The sequence below is a fragment of the Acomys russatus genome, chromosome 1 (assembly GCF_903995435.1).
Source record: "Acomys russatus chromosome 1, mAcoRus1.1, whole genome shotgun sequence".
NCBI classification, from domain to species: domain Eukaryota; kingdom Metazoa; phylum Chordata; class Mammalia; order Rodentia; family Muridae; genus Acomys; species Acomys russatus.
The window spans coordinates 113,478,606-113,500,592 of NC_067137.1; the positions used below are offsets into that span (position 1 = coordinate 113,478,606).

The 21,987-nt window shown below is 47.9% G+C and overlaps 1 protein-coding gene across 1 annotated transcript in view; it reads left to right on the forward strand.

The window, feature by feature from the left end:
• C1H14orf132 (chromosome 1 C14orf132 homolog) overlaps positions 1–21,508 on the forward strand; it is a 39,762-nt gene extending 18,254 nt beyond the window's left edge. Inside the window, exon 3 of the mRNA XM_051151765.1 lies at positions 20,880–21,508. Within this exon, the coding sequence (XP_051007722.1) occupies positions 20,880–21,104 (225 nt within the window). The 3' untranslated portion in view covers positions 21,105–21,508. The remainder of the gene's footprint in view (positions 1–20,879) is intronic.
• Positions 21,509–21,987: the final 479 nt, after the last annotated feature.

Here is a 21,987-nt window from a genome sequence, read left to right on the forward strand (position 1 = left end):
GACCTTTGTGCCCCCAAAAGCTCATGTTTTCTTAAGGCAAGAGTTATCATTAAAGTACAAATTGTTGATTATCTCAGATGCTTCTAGCTAGAGGGCCTGTCTCCTTCAAATTCTCACTGAAAAGATGCAGTAAATATTTGGGTATTCTCATCAGACCAGCCTCAGGAGAAACTGCGGCACCATTTCTGCAGGAGTTTAATGAACAGTTAACAAAGGCGTCAGAATCACAGACACTTTTCTGGGTCAAATTTCTAGATAGTATTTTAAAGCCTGGGACATCGTGGAGCCTAGATAACAGGTGTGTGTGGGGGGGGGGGTTCCCTGATAAATACTGCTCATATATCAGTGTCTGTGTGCTCTGCCTTGCTATTGTGCCAAACTATAGCTTCTTCGGTCCTGAGAGTTGGAGACCCATAGTTGCACCTTCCCTGTCCATTTTTTTTCCTGAGATGTTCCTGACCCTTCCCATCATGGCTGCTACTTATCTCATACTTACATGGTACCAGGCAGGATACCTAACCACACAGGGAACCCCAACAGATGAGCTCTATGGGTGCTATCGTATAAATCAAGAAACAGGTGAAGCCATCTGCCCATGGTGTACAGCTAGCATGCAAATATGGGTATCTGCAGTATTTAAAGTTTTGTTGTTATTGGTTGTGGTGGGTGGTAGTGGTGGTGGTAGTGATGGTGATGGTGATGGCAATTGTGATGGTGGCCGGTAGTTGGTTCTGAAAAGCTAAAGGTTCACAGAAAAGTTGCAATTATTTGCTGTATTCTCTCTGTGTGGCATGCAGAGCCTCTCCCATCATCAGCATCCATCACTACAGTGTTCTAGGGACACAGTGGAGAATTTGTGCTGGCGTCTCATCTTTAACCAAAACATATAGTTTGCAGTGTTCTTAGTGTTGTACATTCCATGTGTTTGGACACATGTATGGTGACATGCATCCTTCATGACAGCATCATGCAGAGTATTTTCACTGCCCCAAAACATCCTCAGTGCTCTATCGCGTCTCTCCTACCCTCAGTTCCTGGCAACGGATCCCAGTCGTTGTTTGCTGTCTCCATAGTTTGCTTAAGTCTGTATGCTCTCACCCCAAACCGGCCATGTCTTTTCATGGCGTGGTAGCTCACTCTTTTTTAGCACTGACTAACAGTCATTTTGGATGAACCATTTGCTTACCCATCTTGGTTGATGGCAAACTATATTGTTGATAAATGAAGCCGCTATAAATAATTTTTGTAGGTTGGAGGGAGGCCAAGTTATCTGCCCTTTAATTGAAGTATTTAAGCCATTTACATTTAATGTATTTGTTGATATGGCAAGGCTTAAGTATACTATCTATTTCACTGTTTTCTATTTTTCATCTGTTTTTTGTTCCTTCTTTTGAAATGAGAAATTTTTATTTTCCTATTATCTCCTTAGAGACGGAACTCTTTGTTTTTATATTTTAATAGTTACATAGAATTTGCATTAAAGATCTTTAGCTCTCAGCCTATTTGTCTGTGGAGTGGATGTTTACAGCAGCATGCTTTTATTTCTCCACTTCCAGTTTTTGCACTGTGGTGGTTACATGTTTATTTGTATGTAAGTTATGAACTATAATTATTATATTATAATTATTGTATAATAAATATTATAAACCAGCATTATACTATCTTTGTTAAAAGTCAATTTTCTTCTATTTATTTAAATAATAAGAGGAAATTTTATGTGTTTCCCCATGGAGTCTTTTCCCTACTGAGGTCTTTCGTTTCTTTTATTCTTTTGTTTCCTTTATGTAGTCTCATTTCTTTGGGGCATCCTTTCTTTCTGCTTGGAAGGGCTGTGACATATATAGTGTTACTGAATTTCTAGGCAAATTCTTTCAGCTTTTGTATATCTGCCCAGATATGGGGCATTCTAAGTTGGCAATTTATTTAAAAGTTTGGCTTTACCTCTTGCCTGTGTTTGTTCCAGAAAAAAATCTTCTGCTATCTGTATTGTTTCTCTGAGTACAGTGTCTCTTTTCCCCTCTGGCTGCTTTTAAGATTTTTATCTTTTTCTCTGATTTTGAGCAATTTGGTGAAGATTGTACTTTTGTGCAATTCTCTTCATATTTTCTGGTGCTTGGGATTTCCAAATGTGTGTGCAGAGAACTGGAGAAGTGCTCAGCAGTTAAGAGTTTGTGTTGTTCTTCCAGAGGACTCTAGTTTGGTTCCTACCACCCACATCTGGCCGCTCGTAACTCCCTGTAACTCCAGATTGTATGTTTTCTCTGTGGGAACTGCAATTATATGTGTATATATCAGCCCCCACATAAATGTAAACAAACCTGAAAGGCATGCGTGGAGTGTAGTTTTGTCACATTTTGGGAACTTTTCTGGCACCAACTTTTTCTGTAACTTTTAATTCAGTTCTCTCTTCTTGCCTTTCAGCTTTAGAAACTCTTTATGCCTATATTAGGCCACCTCGAATTTTCCAAAGCTCATTGGTGCTCTCTTCTTTTTCTCTCTGTTTCATTTGACTATCTGTAATCAATACATCTTCAGGATCATCACCATTTGATTCTGCAGTCTTTAAACTAATGGCAATGTCATCCAGAGTATTACTATCTCAGAGATTGTGAGTACTGTGGCTAGACACCCAGTTTGTGTCTTTTCAAAATTATCTTGCACTTTCTTAACATGTTCAGTGCTTACTTAAGCCTCTCGAAACAAGTAAAACACAAATGTAACACCTGATCATTCTTGGTCAGATGTCTGTCTGTCTGTCTGTTTGTCTCTCTCTCTCTCTCTTTTTGTCCTTTTTTTCTTTTTCTTTAACATTTATTTATTTATTTATTATGTATACAGTATTCTGCCTGCATGCCACAAAAGAGCACCAGATTGCATTATAGATGGTTGTGAGCCACCCATATGGTTGCTGGGAATTGAACTCAGGACCTTTGGAAGAGCAACCAGCCAGTGCTCTTAACCTCTGAGCCATTTCTCCAGCCCTCTCTTTGTCCTCTTTAAGACAGGATTTCCGTGTGTGTGGCCCCAGGCGTCCTGGAACTCGCTCTGTAGACCAGGCCGGCCTTGAACTCTGAGATTCGCCTGCCCCTGCCTCTGCTAGTGCTGGGATTAAAGGTGTGCTGCCTAAGCACTGTGGATTTCATTGCATGATAGTATTTCTATATTCTCTAAATACTCTATTTCATTCTGGATGAAGACCACTCATTTGAAAACAGCTTTTATTCTTTGGGGGTTGCTTTAAGATTTGCTTAGGCATTGCCAGTGCCACATTTAGTCTGAAGGTAACTATTGTCGCTAGCAAGGCCAGCCCATTCTCGCTGTTTCCCTGTGGGTTTATAAGATCCACAAAGTGGATGATGGCAAGAAACAGGAGCAGAGGTTTTGTGTAGGCGCCAGGCACTCTTCACTGCTTTCCATTCGGTTGACTTGCTTTCAGCAGTGTGCCCAAAGGCAGGACTCACCAGCCACAGTCTGTGGGGACCAGGAGTGCCCTCTGCAGGCCTCAAGAGCTCACTGTGCCTCTGTCTCTCCATACTCAAGCCTTTCTTGATTGACATCAAAGTCCTGAAAACTATTTTCATAGGCTGATATTGTTTTTTTTTCCAACTGAGTAAGTGAACTTAGTCTCAGTGACCAGATCTGGGCTGGAAGCAGAATTTCTTAAACATTTGTTTTTAGCATCTGTATTTCCACCCATCTTTTCTCTCGTTGTGGTAAAGAAATGTTCACTGGACACACTGTGGAATGCTGAACATTAAGTTCTCTTTCTGATGGCCTCAAAGCTCAGGTAGCTCAGATCATTATATTGGACACAAGAGTCGGAGATCTAAATCCCCCTGCACACTGCTTGCCTTGGTTGGCCACTTGGGTTCTTTTGTGTGTGTGGACAGGACATTCCAGAAGAGGCTGAGGTGGCTGATGTCTGATCTAGATGTTGAGGCTATACCAGGAAGCCATCAGGGATGCATTTCAGTGATGGGGCTGGGTCTAGACCTGGTTTTTTTGGGGGGGTGTTCTCAGTATAGGAGGGCCAGACTGCCCTACAGCTTGCAATCCTGCCTGGCCCCACCTGGCAAAACCTGGGCTTCTTCCGGCTTCTGTCCCATCATCAGGACCCTTGGAAAGAAGAAGGCAAGGAAAGGGAGTAGACGCTCCTTACTGAGATTGCCTCAGCTCAGCTGCTCCCCGCTCAGCCTGCCCCTGCAGTTCCCATGAGGAGCCCCAGTCCGTAGCCTCAATGCTCGCGCAGCTCTGGAAGCCGATTAGAAATGCATTAAGACCAGGCTTCCGTGCCAAGGGAGGCCTGAGGGGTGACTAATGTGCTCTGCCGTCCCCCGCACTCCACTGTTGGCCCTGCCACAGCCACAGCGGCACCACTTCAGCCACCGCCCCCTCCTTCCCTTCCTTTTCCCTCCCGCGGAAGTTCATCTGGCCCTGCTGTGCCAATCGGCATGCCGAGTTGTGAGCCACGGAGATGGGGAGATGGGCAGTTGGGGGAGTTGAGGAACCGGGAGCAGCTTCTCTAGTCCTCACCCCTTTGCTGTCACTCACCCCCATCTTGTAGAACAAGTGACCTAAAGAACATCATCAGGGAGGCAGGAACCCCGCCTTCAGGTGGAAGAAGGGACAGATAGCACAGATGCAGGCCACCGCCAAAGGGTAATCAAGGGAGCACACCCATCTAAGAGGAAAAGATATGTAGCCTTAAAGGCCTTGAGATAGGACCCAAAGCCGTGCACGCAGGGAGAGAGCTAAACTATGGCCAAGGGCAGGGACCAGGAAAGCTAATCAATTGCAGAGTGCTGGTGGAAGGAGAGCTGAGGTTCAAATAGATGGTTTTGCTTTTTTTTTTTTTTTTTTTTTTTTTCCCCTGTCATAATCCTCTTCAGACCCAGATTCTATGTGAACAGAAAGGACAGTGGCCGAGGGAGTTGTCAAGGCTTGGATGAATGTCAAAACTGGAAGGAAGGAATGTCACGTCCTTCCACACGGCCCTCCCCGCTGCTGTACCCCATAGCTCTGTTCAGCCTTCAGAGCAACTCTGTCTGATGTTCCCTGACAGCAAAGACCTTCGTTTTATATCCATCAAGTCACTGTGGCCTTGCCTGGGGCTGGACCCGGTAGATATTCAATGAATGGAGTAAGGTGAGGCACAGATGTCAATGAGAGCAGATGACGCCAGGAAACAGGCCGGTGTCCTAGTGGGCCTAGAAGGCCAGCGCTTCCTGCCAGCACACCGTGCCCCACTTTGTTTCTCAAACTTCACCCTCCGAGCACCCGTCATCCCCTGCAGTGTGTCTGCCATGTGCCAGGTCCTGGCACACTTGGCTTTCTATTTGGCATTTTGTTATCACGGGTATGTCTTGTGGTGTACACCTTGCCTGCCTCTTAGTTCACTAGGGAGAAAAAAGCCAGAAGGATGGAGACACCATGGTGTCATGCAGCACATCGGCTCTGGGGGTTGACCCTCAGGACCTGCATACTTTCCTGTCAGGATGGTCACTCAAGTGCGCCATGACCAACCATCACAGCTCACCGAGGACTGGAGTGGCGTTGCAGTTCTGAAACCAGGATGGTGCCAGGTAAAGAAGGATACTTTGCTGCCTACAGGGGCCACCAGAGAGACCTCAAGGAAGACAGCTCTGCTGCCCCAGAGTTCCATGCACCTGACCATGTTCCCTTGTGTGCTCTCTCTTTGCCAGTGAGAGGGAAAGGCGGGAGCTGTAGGCTGAGTTGGTACATCCCGCCTACCTCATTAATTCTGCAAATGTCTGCCATTTGTCCAGTAGGGGCTACAAACTTGGGCAAAAACTATGAAGAACACTCCCTGGTGGCTTCATTCCCTGAGACTTGGTTACCTTCTGTGAGATGTGGCTAAGGATGAGAGCTGCCTGCTCAGCCCCGTAGGCCGGCAGCATGTAAAAGATGTCGGGAAAGCAGGAGCCGGTAGCAGGATGCAGGCACATCACTGGCCCAGGAAGCCAATGCTCTGGGATGTTTGCACCAGTATGAAGCCGGTTCCTTTTCGCCTGCAGCGTTGCATCATGCCACCTCCCTTCAGAGCCCTAGGACACCCCAACCCCAGGCAAGCCCCCAACAACCATAGTTGGCTTCACAGAGAGCAGAATGTCACTCACTCCCCTCTCTTCGGCCTCTCGTGGGCCATCTGCCACCCAATGTTAGGGAGCACAGCTGTGGGAGCACCACCCCCCAGCCAAGCCATGCGGCTTCACCCTCACAGTCCTGGTGAGGAAGCTTGGAGAAGTAGGACGCCTGACGGGACTCAGAGGGAACATGCCAGGCGACCTGAGCCATGGCCCCACAGAACGAATGCGGTGCTTTCCCTTCCTGCACATGTCCGCCTTTCTCTATGAGACTCTCGGGTTAGTGAGCCAACGCCAATGCTTCTCTAAACCCTCAGGCCTGGGCGCAGATGCCGTGAACACGGAGTTAGAGACCTAGGTGTGAATTCTAACAAACCATTTCGTCATTATAGAGTCCTAGCCAAATCTCCCAGGCACAATCAGGTTTGACGTCATCCAGGGCAAGTAGCCCACTGTGTCAGCAACTCCAGTGGCAGGGCGGGGGTGGGGGGGGTGCTCGCTACCTCTCAAAGCAGCGACTTTAGCTGGAAGCAGGAAGCCATGTTCTTCCTTCTGCTGTGCTGACAGAAAGCCCCACCCCACCCCCACCCCCAGCAGCTCCAAGCTCTGGCAGCACTCCCTGCCTGGTACAGTGAGGGGGATCTGTGGTCAGTTACCAGAAGCCTTAGGATTCTGCAGCCTAAATATAGCAGTGTGACACCCGTAAGTGTCAGACAAATTGGATGATTCACTGTGACCTCCCTGTCTTGAGCCAGCGATCGGCTTCCTTTTCCCCCTGCCCGGCATCCTAGGCGGCAGCAAGTCTTATCATCTCACACATGGCAGCCTGTCCCCCACCTCCACCCCAGAGCCAGGGAGAGTGCCTGAGATGAGAAACAGGTTGGAGTCCCACCTCAGGCCTGACTCTGCATCTCATCACGTGGACCCAACTGCTGGACCTCTCTGAGCCTCAGTTTCTCCATTCTGAAGGCACAGTAGCACCTAGCACAAGGCAGGCCAAAAGAAGCAAATGAGAAGCGGGTGTGAAAGCACAGGGCCACACCCAGCAAGCTCAGGGATCTGCTCTCCAGCCCTAGGATAAAACAAAACGACAACAACAACAACAACAAAAAAAAAAAAAAAAAAAAAAAAGCCACCAACGAACAAACAAAAACCTAGATGAAAAATCCAGCTACACAGGGCCATGCAAATGCCGGTGAGTATGATGCCTGAGGAGTCATCCTGTACCCTTCTTCTGTGTCACCTCCTTACGTGGCTTTATGAGTTAAAATTGGGATTGGACCCAGGGCCCTGAGCTTGCAGGACCTGCATTCTACATGTGAGCTTTATTCCCTGGCTTTATTAAAAACAAAAAAAAACCAGGTGTTCGGATAAAGCAGTTTTCCTAGAACATGATTCTCTCAGAAAACCCATCACCTCTTTGGATCTTACCCTGATAGCCTCATTGATGTGGCCTGGGGGAGCCAGAGTTTGCCTTGTGGAGTGCCTAGCCTCTGGCTTACTCCGAGACACTCTTATTCCTTCCTGAGTGCCTCTGTTCAGGCAGATGTTCCCTGCAGCATTTGTGCAGCAGATAGTTTTGAACCTTAGCACAAATGTGTCAAGAGCCGAGACAGGCCTGAGAGTTTCCCCTGCCTTGTGTAACTTCAGAGATGCTAAGCAGAGATGCCAGACTCTGGGTTGGAGTCAAAGGCCTCTCTTAGCCACTGGAGCCAGTGACTGGGGCTCATGTTCACACCCAAAAGTCCCCCTGGGGTGTGCACAGTGGTGCGAGGGCTCTGCATAGAAACTCAAGCTTAAGGAGTCTGCTCACAGCTGCAAACCTGCCCTTAACCACTCTTCCATCTAATTCACTGAGGAAGGGTTGTCAATCACACCCAGGCAGAGTTCACCAGTATGGCTAATCTTGCTAGATAGCTCAACCTGAGGATGCCCTCTCTCCTTCTGAGGCGGCATTGCCAATGTGTTGCCATTCCCACTTGGCATTCATGGGGGTTCAAGGGATTTGGACTCAAGGTTCATACTTGCATGACAAGTGCTTTAACCTCTGAGCCACCTCCCCAGCCACATTACATCTCTCTTAAGTGGCACACATTACTCACTGTGCGATCAGTGTGGGACAGGCGATGCCCTTAGGACACCAACACTTAAAGAGATCATCACTCGAATGGAAATCCACAGTTTTCTCTTATCCTCTTCTCCCTGGGTCAGCACACACCACCTCACTGAGGCTTTAATCAGATCCGACCCTCCTACCTTCAAGGCTCAGTCCCTTGCTGGTCTAGACCTTCAGCACATTCAAATATTCATAGCAAAGCTGCTTGGACTATAGGTATGAGTCTTACGTGGGGACACATAACTGTATGTGGGAACTGAGAAAAATTTGGTAAAAATGAAAGTTCGAAAATGCACAACAACCAAAAACTAATTAAAAATCAAGAGTGAAAAGAGCCTTAAAGAGGAATTGTCTAGATCAGGTTGGCCTGTGGGCAGATCTGTGTGGGATTATCTGGCTAATTGATATAAGACTCATTTCACCGTGGGCGGCACCATTCCCTAGGCAAGCGGTCCTGAACAGTGTGAGAGAGGAGAAAGCTAGCTGAGAGCAAGCAAGAATCCAGGCCTCTATTCTTTCTCTCTCTGCTCTTGAGAGTGGATCGGATGCTTTAAGTTCCTGCCTTGACTTTCTCACACTAATCCACTGTGACCTGGACGTAAGCCAAATAAACTCTTTGCTCCCCAAGTTGCTTAGAGCCAAGGTGTTTTAGCACAGTAACAGAAATGAAAGGTGATGTGGGTGGAGTTTCTCACTGCCCTGTTACTGGCTAAGTGGGTCAGGCTGGCTGGCCTGAGAGTCCCAGCACCTGCCGGTCTCAGCCTCCTCCTCGCTGGCATTACAGGCTCACACCCACCTATTTACACACAGCTTCTGGGATTGAACTCAGTTTTTCATGTTTGTGAGGCAAGCACATTTGCACCCGCACCTCCCCTATGACTTCATTCTGTTGGTTGATATGGCCGTCTACCTGCTGCAAATGTTGTGTCTGGGAAATCCTGCTAAGCTCTGCAAAAAGACAGAAGTTACAAGGTTACTCCGGTTCCCTCTAACACTGACGTGACTCCCCACCCTCAAACTCTGATGTTATAGTGGGTTTTATGGTTTTTTGTCTTTAAAACTGCTGTAGCCACGTTAGCAATTGTAACCAATTGAGATATCAAGCATTGTTCTTTTCAATTAATTCTTATTGGTTGAGCCATGTAAAATATTGATTTTTGAGATTAATGTGGTTAATATTGAAAAAAGAAACTGCTGTGCTCCTGAGCTTCAGCACCAGGAGGTGTTTTGGAGGAGTTAGCCCACTCTTGCTCTGGCCATTATTAAAAAGACTTGTACTCTTAATTGGCTTAATTAGCATGGTGGTTGCTGTCTCTCCTGGGTCATTTCACAAAGGTTCAGACAGCACAGCTGCCCACAGCTGTCTGCACCCAGATCATCTGAAACACCCTCACTAGCTTTTTCAGCTGTGAGCAGGGTAAATCCGACTAGCTCCCTGAAGGCTGCTGGGATTGCGCACCTACCCACAATTCCAGGCCAGTGGCCACAACACACCCTCTGGGCCTAGGCAGCTGGAAGTAGACCTGGGCTTTTCAAGTGAGGGTCTGTGTGACATCTTCATTCCTGGGCTGCCACGACCATCCTATCTTGGGGCGCTCTGTGGCCCCAGGAGCCCTAGATGCCCTAAACACTCTTGGGAACAGTACAGTTTGGCTTCTATGATGATTTTTTTTTTTTTGTCTTCATTGTGGAAAATATCCAGTGGAGCAGGGTATAGGTGTGATGTTGCCTACACAATGCAGTGAGCTTTTATTGAGGACCATGGTGTGCCAAAACAGTCAGGATCAACGGCATCCATCTCTCCTGTCAGGATTGTCCTAGGGGTAGCTGTCAGTGTGCAAAAACAGGACCTCTTCCCCAAGAGACACAAATTATCTAGCTTGAGGCTTGCTGAACATCTGGGAGCTGGGCAAGATACGGACCAACCGTCTATTTGACAGTTTGCAACCACAGGATAAAGTCACAGTTCCCCCTTGTTCCTGGCTGCATGCTTTTCCCCAGCCACACTCACTGCTCAGACTCTCCCTACAGTGGACACCCTGGGCTTAGGAACTTACTTCTTACAAGCCCTCTCTGCTAGAGGACAGGTTGGTGGCATCCTCTGAGAGATGACCGTGTTTGCTTTTCTGGAAGGTCCCTTTGACACCCTCATGTTCTGGTGAGGCCCTCTGTGTGGAGCAGCCACTGGCCAACAGAGATTTAACCCACACACCCACATCCACACCCACACACCTTCATTTTCATGACACCATGACTTCTTCCCTGTCCTCAGTCAGGGTTTCCCAATGCCACTGGAGACAGGCGACTCTCCTCTGGCTTCTGACCTAGTTGGACGTTCAAAAATAACCACAAGTGAGCCAGGTGGGGTCAGCAAGGCACAGCTGCTTCTGTGTGTCTCCTGCTCACCCAGGTGTCCCTGTGACAGAGGTTCACACAGAAGCTGCGATGCAGCCTGGAGGAGGCTGCAATTGTTTTCCTTTGACTCACTAGCCTCCCAAGTGTAGGCTCTGAAATGTGTTGGTGGTTCAAGCTGAGAAGAACTTACCCAGGCACAGGAAGAATGAAAATCCCGAAGGATTGGATCAGCAAGGCGGCCTCTGGATACAACATTACCCCCAGCCCACCACCGCCACACACTCCAGGATGTGCCCATTTGCTGGCGTGGGCTGTCCCTGTCATTTTCTGCCCTTGCTACACCCTCCTTCCTGCCCTCCTTCAAAACAGAGGTCTGTGTTTCTCTCTTTATACATCTGGCATCTCGCCTGTTCTTGGCATATAATAAATGCTCAACAAAATATCTGTACAGTTTACAAGTGAATGAACAGTTGATCAAATTTGCCACCCTTTGTCCTGCAGCCCGGAGACCCTGTTCTGTTCAGGGAGGGAGTATACATTTGGTTCCCTGCCACTGCTGTCACTCCAGAGGAGTGCTGGAGCTCTCCGAGGTAGAATAGGTTCGGTTTGCAGCGGCCTCTGCCAGCTGTTCCTGCCCACCCCCCACTACCACCCACCACCCACCCCCGCCAAGAGAAGAAAGCCTTAAAACCCTCATTGTCCTGCATCTGCTAACTTCGAGTGGCTGTCCAGAAACTCACTGACCTTCAGAAGGACCAACCATAGCCACTCTTGAGAGACCAGGCGTGGCCCGGAGGAGGAGCCATCCAGCATGGCTTGGCCATTTTTTTCTTGCTGTCCCCAACCACTATCACCTAAGGCCAGCTTCAGCCGGGCCTCCTCCATGGCCCCTGAGTTTTCACTGTGGCCGTGGGCTACACCACGGAAGACGGATCCCAAGTGGTGGCCAGCCACATCCAACATGTTTGTCCCCGGGGCTAATGTCCCTTTCACTATCAGTAATCAAACATGATGGCTCCACGGAGACAGCATTTTTTCGGCTGTGTGCTGAGTTACTATGGCAACAACCTCAAAAGGCACCTCTTTGTGTTTTACTCTTAATTCTACAATGTTCTCAGATTTTCCAAAAATACCTTTATTTTCCCGGGCCCCTGGCTGGGCTGAGTGGTAGAGCAGGCAGCTGTCTGCATGCCATGCTGCAAAGCTCTGCTTACAGCTGTCAGTTGAGCACACAGTTTTTACTGTAGTGTGTTCTCAGCGTCTACTTTATGTGAGCAGCTGTGCCAGGCACTGGGATTCAATGAGAAATTTAACTCCAAGCTGTCTGTCTTTAAAGAGCTCCCAGTCCAGGGAAACATAGACGTGCCTATAATGTAAGTGCAAGGCTAATAGTAGTAGCAGGCAAGATAATATAATACGTGAAGGCATGGGTAATGTAATCAATACTGTGTCCACTGTGGGGGTTCATTACTGTTAGGCTCTGGCAGAGGAAGCTATGAACTCAAAGTGGGTGGCAAAGGTTAGAAATTGGCAGATTTGCAGCTCCCATTTCTGATTAATTACTCATAAGCTGTGCATTCTCAGGAAAGTGATTGATCCTCTCTGAGTCCCAGGCTCTGCCTCATGCTGGGCTGTTGTGAACAGACAATACAGTGCCCAGGTGCAGGGTAGCTCTTCTTGAGAGACCCTGCTCAACCCACTCCAAGCTCCTGGGACCATCGGGAGAATCTCCAGAGGGTTATGCATGTTAGCAGAGGGTCATGGGCAATGGTAGGGCAAATGAGCTTTCAGCTAAGTTCATGGAGAGGCCTGGGTACAGTGGGTTCAGGAGGGGTAAGAGAGCAGAGTGTCCCATGCAGAAGCTAGGACCTGACCTCCTTGCTAGAACCCAGGCCCACCCATCTCCAGGCTCCGATGAGACCCCATGAAAGTCACTGCTGAACAGTGTTCATAGTTAAAGAGATAGGTGCTGCTGAGGGAGGCAAGAACGCAAACACAAGTACCACCAAGTATGCCCTCACTACAGGTGAAGCTCAGATCCCCATGTCACCATGCCTGGCCGCATTTAGGTACTGCAGCCGGACTTCTAAATTCCTCACCAGCTGAGATCCCCTTTGAGGGAGGAAGCATCTCTGTCACTTGGTGATAGGACACTAAGGTGACAGAATGTTCACAGTGGCCCTGGAGAGGATGGTGTTGTTTGTGTGTTACAACACCTGGAGTTTAGTTCTGGGTCAGTTACTGATGAGCTATGCAAGCTCAGAGACATTGTGCCTCCCTGAACCTCATCTCAGGAACTTTCCATTTGTGCCCTAGTTTCCCCACCTGGAAAACAAGGATGTCAGCCCTATCTCATGAGTGGTCTGTGACAAAAATACCTTCAAGTTATAAAGGTCCCAGTCCATACCTGGGCCAGGAGCAAATACTGCGTAAATGTTACTTGTATTTTATTGCACCCTCTTTGTTTTTTTACAAAGGAAACCGGGTGCTAGGCAACAAGAATGGCAGGTTCTGGTAGGTGGCAAATATTTCCGTTAGCTGCAGTCTCCATGGAAGAACTACGCGGGAGGAGTCAGCCACCATCCCTGAGGGAGTCTTCAGATCTGTAGCTGTTAGCATTTCTTCAGTATCTTCCACAGTTAGGTGGGGAGGGAGTTAACAGAGCAGAACACCAAGCTACTGCTGGAGTAGTCCAGGCTGCACGCAGGGAGCCCTGCTCCAGGAAGGGAGCTGTCCTTGGTGCTGAGCTAGATGGGGTCCCAAACCCCATTGCCCCGGCGGCCACCGCCTGGGATACCAGCCTGCTGCACCTGGAGCCGGTCCAAGGATCCTGCAGGTGGATTTCCCAGGGCATGTACTTTTTGTTGTCTTTTCTGGGAGACCCTGTTTCTTCATCATCAACCCTGGGTAGGTTGAACCTGCAGAATGGCCCACCCACCTGGAGACTCCCCAAGCCTAGCCTGGGTGTCCTGTTCTTGTCATCACCCAGCTCTCCTTCTGGACCACTGGACACCATGTGAAGCACACAAGACCTCCAGGACAGGGGACAAGGAGATGGGCCAGAAGTAGACCCTACATGAGCTCTGTGTGTGTCACGAAGTGTTGTTCTCGTGCTCACAGATGAATCCGCTCTGATCATGTGAAAATTCTCAGTCCATACATGAGGCTGAGGGGTGGAAAGAGAGCTTGAAGCACTTCTAGCCTATGACCGCATGCAGGATGTGTGCGCATGCATATGCATGCCTGTGCGTGTGCGGTACACTCAGGTGTTAGAAAGATGGCTAAAACTAATGCTCTGTCTCCTGACCCTGAGTCAGTGAGAGTTGTATAAGGAGCCATTCTGTGACTGTGTTTAACTCCACCATTTTTATCCAGTAGTGTCAAGCTGGAGACCAAGCCTGTAACACACAGGCCTTTGAGGGATTCTCGGGGTCCAACCCACAGCAGCATTCCTGACACCTTTCCAGACCTCCTGGTGCATTTGCTGAGTGATAAGGATGGATGAAATCACCAAGCCACACAAACCTCTGAGTCTAGGCCATAGGAACTACAAGGTTTTATCAGTGAGAGAGAGTCTCTGTGTAATATTCACTCTGTCTGGATGTTTGCCTGGAATCCTCTGGCGAACTAGGTCACGCAAGAGGCTGAGCCACAGATGGTGTGCTCTGAAGAGGCACGGCTGAGGGTGTGGTCCTTCCTGGTACTGTCTATCAGTGTCAGTAAGCTTAGGCCTGTCAAGAAGGAACAGAGAGAAACACAAAGCTGACTTCCTGTTGAAGCTGAACATCAGATAAACAATAATGTTTAAATATGCACAATGTGGTGTCTGAGTTACAAAATATAATTATTCTTTAATCTTTTATTATTACATTTATTGAGGGAGAGCATGGCGGGTATACATGCCATGGCCTGTCTGCAGAGGCCAAAGGACAATGTGTAGGAGTTGGTTCCCGCCTTCCACCATGTGGACTCTGGGGATCCAATTAAAGCCATTAGGTGCCTTGACCCACCCACTGCCTCATCTCACTGGCCCTAGTTACCCCTCCCCCACTTTGAGGTCTATATTGCTGATCTGACTTCCATGATCAGCTGAGTATCACAGGTCTCACCTGGCAGTCCTGCCACATGGCTCTCACAGCTCACTGATGCCGCCTCACTCTGGTCTTCTCGGTGTCTGCCTGGGACTTCTTAGACATCGCCTGTGGAAGCTGTCACAGGTCTCCTGGCCCAGAGCCTCCTGGGAGCACCAGAGCCTACCGTAGGCACAGGATGTCAGAACATTTCTGTCTTTGTTACATTCTATTTCCTATGAGTTGTGACCCCTTTCCTATGAGGTCACCTAAGACCATCAGAAAACACAGATGTTTACGTTACAGTTCATAACAGTAGCAGGATTACAGATATGAAGTAGCAAGGAAAATAATTTTATGGTTGAAGGTGACCACAACATGAGGACCTGTATTAAAGAGCTGTAGCGTTAGGAAGGCTGGTCTAGGTGACGCTGAGGAATGTCTACAGGCTACTGTTACGGTTTTCAGTCAATATGCTGATGGTGTTAGTTTAATTAAGCATAGCAATATGGTATGACAGACATATCAGACATAGATATGTAAAAATGTCTTGCTGAGAGATTTTCATATATATGTTTCATATATATATGTTTCATATATACATATATATATTAAATAGCCTTAGTTAACCTGGGGCAGGGCAGATATCAATCCTCTAAACTGCCTCCCATAGTGGGGCAGGTATGGGATCCCTGCCTCAATCCCATACCATCTACTTCTATTAGCTTCTATCAAGCTGCCTCCCATCCATAATCCCAAATACTTGCTAATGTTCTTCATCTGGGCTGGATTCTCCATCTATGCTGGCCATGTGCTTCTCCCCCATCTAACCCATGGCGGCCTTCCTCTCTTCATTTCAGGTCTCTCTCCTTTTTCCTCGTAGCGGTCTCTCTTGCAAGTCTTACCTATTGTTTTTTTATAATTTTTCATAATTGTATATAAAAATGGCCTTTTTTATTTAGACAGAAAAGGGGAGATGTTGGGGGATAGTCTGATATATTTTGATGCTAATTATTGTTTACTGTCTCTGTGACTTTACCTTTTGCTTAATAAAAAGCCATTCCACCTGGGCAGGGCAAAAGAGATAGGTGGGGCTAGGAGAGAGAGGAATTCTGGGAAAAAGAGAGACCAACACAAGGAGGAAGAAGAGAGGTTTTCATTAAACCAGCTCTCAAGAAATACATCCTGCTCTGAGCTCCCCCTAGTGGCCTCTTTCAGTTATTACACCTCAGGGTCTGTTGCTGTGTTGTTACACAACTCTGGTATCCTGGCGCTCAGGTGGTAGAGCAGGAGGGAGCATCATGAGGATCATGAATTCAAGACATACCTGGGGCCACACAGTAGGATTATCTAAAACAAACAAACAAACAAACAAACAAAAAACCCACCTTCCAGTAGCCAGGTGCTTGCAAAGCCCTGGGGTCCATCTCCAATACAACAAAAGAGAAAAACACACAAGATAGCCTCCCTCTGAGTGCCAGCCTATCGGAAAGTGCTCTTCACTGAAGCAGGCAGTTGGGAACTACTTATGGACTCTATGATGACTTCTTTTTACAAAATGGCACTGAGATGCAGTGTAGGCACAGCATGGAGCAACCAGGTTTCTTTTTATGTATCAAGGTCAAGCTGCCATAGGCTCTGGTCACAGCAGGACTCCATGCTGACTGTCCACGTGGGAAGTGAAGGACACATTGCTTCCTAGCCACCCTAATCACCTAGGTTCCACTCAAAAGAACTGTCAGCTGCACCCTATCCAGAGACCAGAGCCATCCCTGAGCCTTAATGTGTGTCCACGCTGCCTCTGGGGAGGGACCTCCAAGGCCCGGAACAGCCTAGAGCAAGGAGAGCCTTTGTAGTAATGTGTTCAGGCTCATTTCTTCTCTCAGACAATAACCCGCTTCCTCTATCCTGAAGCTGGAGGCTGAGCGAGCAACAAGGATCATTTTTAAAAATCAAGATGGGGCTACTGATCTCCAGGATCAAACATACCAGCATTCGTATGGGCGTAGTGGGCAACTCGGGTAGTAGGAATTCAAATCAGTCTCCTGAAGGGAGAGGCAAGGGCAGTTTGTCTCTAAGCACCAGAAACTGACATCCCATAGTTGTTAAGCAAGAAATTGTGTATATGGGGGATGGAGAGATGGCCCAGTGGTTAAAAGCATTGGCTGCTCCCAGGTTCCATTCCCAGACCTTGCATGGCAGCTCACAACTGTCTCCAGTTCTGGAAGATCCAAGGCCCTCTTCTGGCCTCTGTCCCTTTTTCTGTCCCTACTTGTGACCTTATCTGAGGCAGACATAGAGAGACAACCGAGGGTTGTTGTCTTAGCTACTCCTCTATTGCCGTGACAAAATACCAAGGCAACTTATAAAAGAAAACCTTTAATTTGAGGCTCACCACTTCAGAGGGTTAGAGTCTGTGACTGTCATGGTGAGGAGCATGGCGACAGGCAGATTGGTATGATACTGGAGGAGTAGCTGAGAGCATACAGCTTTCCCTGCAAGTAGGAGGCAGAGAGGGCTGATTAGGAATGGCATGAGTTTTTTTGTTTTTTTGTTTTTTTTTTTTTTTGGTTTGGGTTTTTTTTTTTTTTTTAAGCCTTAAGGTCCCCCTCCAGTGACACACCTCCAATGAGGCCATGCCTCCTAATCCTTCCCAAACAGTTCTACCAACTGAGGAAATAGGCACTGCAAACAGATGAGCCTGTCGTGGGCATTGTCATTGAAACCACCACAGCTACCAGTATCTCTTCCTCCAAAGTCAAAGCCAATTGTCATGTGGGAAATCCTCACTCCTAGGTGTAGGTGTTTGAAGGAACCGTGTACAGGGAGAGCCCTGGTGACAGTGGCCAAGCTGCTCAGGTTCCTAAAGTAGATGGTTTCAATGCTGTCAAATGCTGCTGTTTGCTCTCACAAGCATGCCCTGTAAAAACTTCGTGGCTCTTTACAATGTGCACATCTGGAAATTCTTGGGTGATCTCACAGGCCTGTGTTGTAAGAGCCATGCCTTCCCTGAATGCAAGGAGCAGCCGGATGATGAGAGCTGAAAATGAGACTTGGGGCATACTGATGAGGGGTGGGCACAGAGGTCTTCCTCACATCCCATTGGCTTCTCCTCTGCAAACATTGGGAGCCATTTCCCACTGGGAAGCTCTTCTGACCTAAAGGAAAGTCTACCACACAAAGTGCAATCGTCCTCAGGCCAGTGAGCCTTTCCCCTCCCCCTTGTGTGTGACAGTGCAATGCAACAGGAGTTCTGGAATGCTAAGAGTGGTGCCAGAGATGTCACACCAATACTCACCTGTGCACACTCTTTCTTGGATGTTGCTCACACAGGGCTTCCTTTTTCCTTGTCAGCAAGGGACAACCTGACTCTCTTTGCCTTTGATCCTAGTTCATACGGCATCAAGGGTGGTGGTGGTTAAGAATCTGTACTCAACTTAGTCACCCTACTTTGACATTTAATAATAGGGACACTAGAGCTATGGGGTTGATCCATGAACCATGACAATGCCACATCTTTTGCGGATCCCTCCAAAGAAGATGTGGTGTACACACACACACACACACACACACACACACACACACACACACGTCCCTCCCCTGCTGCTCTTTCTTTCTTCTCTTGAGCCAAGTTTATAAAAACTTTGCAAGATCTGGAAGTATCTTTTCAGATTTATTTATTTTATGTATATGAGTGCTGCGTGTACACCTGCTTGGCAGGAGAGGGCATCAGATCCCATTATAGATGGTTGTGAGCCACTACATGGTTGCTGGGACTTGAACTCAGGACCTCTAGAAAAACAACCAGTGCTCTTAACCACTGAACCATATCTCCAGTCTGATTTTTTTTCATTATGCAAAGGATGCTGCTGTAATTCCCTAAGTGAAGACAAACCAAGGGGCAATATTCCTGCCAGAAGTGGAACCGCCAAGGGACAACTGTCTCATTGGTCTGTAGCTGAGTCCTCTTCCTCACAGTGAGACGGTTGTCTCCAGTCACTTCTCTTGCCAAATGTCTGTTACTTTGAATGAACACAGACAATCAGAGTTGAAGGTGTCATTGAAAAGGACTTTCTCTGTTTCTATTCCAGCCAAGTAATCTTGTAAAGATGGGGCTGAGTTTTCCCCCAACTTAGCAGCAACTTGGATGCTCGTTTGACAGACACTGGATCCAGGAGTCACAATGAAAGCCATGTTCCCTGCCCCTGAATTCAGAACCAGCAGTGTGAGGGGGGGTGGTTTTTAAATGGAAGCTGGTGTGCTCTTGCGGGAGCCCCATTGGGAAGTGAAAGGAGCTGTTTCTTCAGAGCCTGGGCCAGCAGGGATGTGCTTAGCTGGTTGTCCATGATCTCAGCTGCAGGAACTTGCAAGCAATTCACTGCTTACTATACTCAGGAAAGATAATGTACCTGCCACTCACTCCTCTGTGATTTTCCAGAGTGTATAAACAAAATCTAGTTCTCCAAAACCATATCATCTGACTCTGAAAGCTTTGGGGTACAGCCGTACTCAGATGAATCATATTTCATCAGCCCCCCCCCCAATCATACTAAGATTATCAGCCTCTCTGGTCCACCCAATGGAAGAGAGTGAGAGGCTAGCGACAATGCCAGTTTGGGAGGAGATGCAGAAGGTGGTTTGATCAGGGGCCACTAAGGGCTCTAGGGCTGGCCTGCAGCTCCTGGCCCAGGCTGGAGCTCAAAGGCTGTTGTCTGATGCATAGGTTGCAACATATGGGTTTTAAGTGGAAGCTTACTTTGTCTGTGCTGAGGAGTGGGAAGACGTGGGAGGGGAAGCGGTCAGACTCCCAGCAGCCTCATGTGCAATTCAGGTCTGGAATCCGCAGCATCCTCGTCACACACCCGGAACATAGCGACCTCTGTATTGTAACTCAAGAGCTGTCCTGTGTCTGTCCTGAGACATGCTGTGCATTGGGTCCATTTTTTTGAATCCAACAGATTCCTCTGGATGCTTACAAACCTCTCTCAAGCACCCATCAGAACATTCTGGAAGCCCCCAGGGTACGCACAGCGTGTTGGGTAGCCCCAGCACAGAAGCTGTGATGTTTGCGGAGGGGGAGATGGTCTAAACTGGGGATGTGATGGACTTTTTCATTCATGACTAGAAAGCTGCATGTTAAAACCTCTATCCATGCTGTTTCCCCCCTTCTCTCTCACACACAGAAAAAAATAAAATAAAACATTAACAAAATATTAACTGGCTAAATACAAGGTGGTTTGCAGTTTTCCCTCGCATGTGTTATTACTGCTTTTTATTTATTTGTTTATTTATATATTTATATCTTTTGGTATTATGAGACAGCTATATGGCTCATGATTCTTTTCCTTCAGCCACGTAAGGGCTGGCATTACAAGTGAGAGCCACCGCCATTGGCCTAACTGTGTGTTCCCTTTTAAAATTAGAATAGGAACTGGGCAGTGGTGGTGTGTTCCTTTAATGCCAGCACTGGGGAAGCAGAGGCAGGTGAGCTCTGTGAGTTTGAGGCCAGCCTGGTTTGAGGCAGAGTTAGTTCCAAGACCAGTCAGGGCTACCCAGAAACACTTTCTTGTAGAAAACAAACAAGCAAACAAAAACATTAGAATGGGAGGAAAGGGGCTGGAGAGATGGCTCGGAGGTTAAGAGTACCGGCTCCTCTTCCAAAGGTCTTGAGTTCAATTCCCAGCAACCACATGGTGGCTCACAACCATCTGTAATGAGATCTGGTGCCCTCTTCTGGCGTGCAGGTGTAAATGCAGACAGAACACCGTATACATAATAAATAAATAAATCTTAAAAAAAAAAAAAAAAATAGGAGGAAAGGTGTTTTGCAGCCCATGTGAGTGTGGAAGAGCCTGGCATGGGATTGGTGGGACGCAGAAGCTTGAGGCTGAGATCCATCAAGCCTTGTGTGTGAAAATGGCCTCAGGAGTGTCTACCATAAGGTTTGGTGCGTATGCTTGATGTTGCTGTGGGTTTGGGTTGGGTTGGGTTTAGGCTACCTCAGAACTCACTATGTAGCCCATGCTGGCCTTAAGCTTGTGATCTTATTGTTTCAGCCTCCCAAATGTCAAGATTAAGGCATGCACCATAGCCGACTTGAAAGACTCATTCTTATGTGTGCATTGTCTCCTATGAATTGCCCTTCCTTGCAGGCTTATTGGGCTGGTCCCCTCTAGGAGTGTGTCTTCGCTGCCGGGCAGTCCCAGTTCATTCTGCCTCTTCTTTTTCTTGCAGTTGCCTATGATGGGAGGAGCGTTCATGGACTCACCCAACGAGGACTTCAGTACCGAATACTCCCTGTTTAACTCCCCTGCTAACGTCCACGCAACCTCCAATGGCCACAGCCAGCCAGAGGAGCCGCCTCGCTCCTCCAACGATGCTGTTCTGCTGTGGATTGCCATCATAGCAACGCTGGGGAACATAGTGGTGGTGGGGGTGGTGTATGCCTTCACCTTCTGAGGGCACAGGGGTGCTGAAGCTGTGGGGAAGCCCCTTCGTCTCCGGACTCACCCGGCAAGGTTTTCCCTGGGGCTCCATCTTGCTCCCAGCCGCTGGAGACACCTATGTTCCAGACCTAGGCTTGAATGGCCTAGGTCTGCAGGGGCAGCTACCAGGCATCTGTAATTTCCTCCAGGCAGCTCTGACTGAATAGTTCATGGTGTGGTTGAGCTGATTCAGAACACCTTGAAGTTGGTGCTTCCAGCTCCCACAAGCTTGATGGGTCAAGTCTTTCAAACAACAGGCTGAGAAATTCTTGATGCTTCAGGCAGTCCCAGAACCCAAGACCGGGTTAAACATCCTATTGGCTTAAGAAAATGTAGGCCTGATTGGGTGACACATTACTAGCAGTAAATTGTCACTCGTGTGTCATATATATATATGTTTATTTTGCAGACTTAGTGACCCTAGTGTGTGTGTGCTGGGACGAGAAGAACTTTCACAAGTTATAATTCCCACCTTTTAATTTTATGTCCCACCCCTTGGAATATGGTGGTGATGTTGTAGGGTCAGAGAATGTTGTGGAGTTAGTTGACCTATAAGTGGGTAGTTTTTCCCCCAGGCACTTGGTCCTTTGCAGGATCCAAGTCCATCAGAAACTGCACCCCCCCCACCACCACCCCCCAACCCTCACCAGACTAGGATGAACTTTCTGATCTTTGTAAGAAGAGCAGAGGCAAATGCCAGAGCCTCCAGGCGGTTAACCATTCGCTGCCCAAGTGAAGTGACCGCCTCTTCGCCAAGGATTCATGGAAGTTAAAGATGAGTTAGTCATGTCCCTTCGTGGGTGGACAGATGTCATGGAGAGGGGCATGGCCATGATGCCGTTAGAGAAGGAGGAATC